The 1915-nt window shown below is 65.4% G+C and overlaps 1 protein-coding gene across 1 annotated transcript in view; it reads right to left on the bottom strand.

Annotated features, from left to right (window-relative positions):
- The window catches only part of LOC130587235 (tubulointerstitial nephritis antigen-like), a gene marked incomplete at its 5' end in the record, with an annotated part of 11037 nt that overhangs the window by 3318 nt on the left and 5804 nt on the right, over positions 1-1915 (bottom strand). The window contains 3 exon segments of the mRNA XM_057388205.1: positions 94-244; positions 1426-1540; positions 1637-1729. Of these exon segments, the coding sequence (XP_057244188.1) occupies positions 94-244; positions 1426-1540; positions 1637-1729 (359 nt within the window).

A 1915-nucleotide genomic window follows, 5' to 3' on the forward strand; every position in this document is an offset into this window, starting at 1 on the left:
TCCCCGCTGTCCCGCTGTCCCCATTGTCCCGCTGTCCCCATTGTCCCGCTGTCCCGCTGTCCCCGCTGTCCCCGCTGTCCTTTGTGTCCCCGCTGTCCCCGCTGTCCCCGCCCCGCTCACCGGCCGTGGAGAAGGCCCAGGAGCCGGCGCAGTTTCCCTGGTCCAGCGGCTCGTGGATCATCCCGGGCCATTTGGCGGCGGCGTCGAAATGCCGCGGCAGCACCTCGTTGGAATCCATGTTCATCTGCGGGGCGGGGCCGGGGGGACTTAGGGTACAGGGACCCCCCCAGACCCTCCTCCTGCCATCCCAGCCACCCCATGGCATCCTCTGAGATTGTCCCCAACCATCATTAATGTCCCCCAGCCCCATTGCAGGACCCTCGCTCCTCCTACTGCCATCCCAGCCATCCCAGCCACACTCTGAGATTGTCCCCAAACAGCATTAATGTCCCCCCAGCTCCACTGAGGGACACCTGGTCCTCCTCCTGCTATCCCAGCCACCCTCTGAGATTGTCCCCAGCCAGCTTTAGTGTCCCCCAGCCTCACTGCAGGGCCCCCGGTTCTCTTCCTGCCTCCTCAGTCACCCTCTGAGATTGTCCCTACTCAGCTTTAGTGTCCCCCAGTCCCACTGAGGGACCCCCGCTCCTCCTCCTGCCATCCCAGCCACCCTTTAGATTGTCCCCAAACAGTATTAATGTCCCCCAACCCCACTGAGGGACCCCAGTTCCTCCTACTCCCACCCCAGCCACCCTCTGAGATTGTCCCCACACAGCTTTAGTGTCCCCCAGCCCCACTGAGGGACCCCTCAGGACAGGAACATCACCACAAACCACAAACATTTGGGTGCTGCCTCATCCCGGAGGGGTCAGACCCCTCAATTTCCCCTAAATTCGGGCTCCACACCAGGTCCCATCCCAGACCCCTCAAGTCCCTCGGTGCCACCTCAAGGGCACAGCTCTGAGTGTCACAGCCCCTCGCGGTGGCCTCTGGCCCAACCTTTCCGCCACCGCCCCGACCTTCCTGGGGAGGACACGGCCACAACCCCGCGGCTTCTCCCAGCGCAGGAAACGCCTCTAAAATTAAACCTCAAACTCCGGAGCGCGGGGCCGGGCGTGCACCGCTCGCCCTTCCAGGACCCCCGGGACCCCTGGGCGATGCCCACCCCGCTTTTGGGTGCGGGGAGAGATCGAGCGCGGCGGCGGCCGGCTTTGCTGAGTCAGCAGCGGCGGGGCCGCCGTTCCGATGGGAAACGAACGCGGAGGAGAGGGGGGAAAAAACAACACTGGCAAGCCCGGGGATTGTCCGGGGGAATTTGCTGAGCTGCCGTCTCCAAACACGAGAGCCGCCCGAGGGGTGGGGAATCGCTGGGGGGACAGGCGGGGGACGACCCCTCGGGCGTGCCTCAGTTTCCCCGCACCCACTCACRTGCATCTCGTTCATGTTCATGACGGTGGGAGAGGGACGGAAAGTGCCCAGGCGGTGCCGGATCCCGTCCTCCAGGGTCATCCCCCAGAACTGGCTGTAGTTGGCGGCTCTCCAGCTGCGGGGGACATGGGGGACACGGGTCGGGGTCACCCCAAAAAGGCACCGAGGGGTGAAGGGTCCCCGTGCCACCCTCGCCGTGCCCGCTCCTTACCCGTAGTTGCCCCTGTTGACCGCGTCTATCAGCTCGCCGTCCATCAGGCAGGCGTGGTCCTCGCACTGCCACTGCCCGCCGGGGCCGCAGGTGCTGCGGAGGGGACAGGCAGTGAGGGAAAGTGTCCCCAGGGTGGCCGGGGGGACCCTGGGTGGGCGCTGCACAGGGGGAAGGGGTGGCTTTTGTCAGGGGGTACCACAGATTGGCACCTCGGAACGGGGTAAAGCCCTAGGGGTGATCCTGAGAGGTCTCGGGGTGACTCTGAATGGCCTCGGGGTG

This window comes from Malurus melanocephalus, unplaced genomic scaffold (genome assembly GCF_030028575.1).
Source record: "Malurus melanocephalus ecotype Western Australia unplaced genomic scaffold, MMel_1.1 scaffold_1670, whole genome shotgun sequence".
NCBI lineage: Eukaryota > Metazoa > Chordata > Aves > Passeriformes > Maluridae > Malurus > Malurus melanocephalus.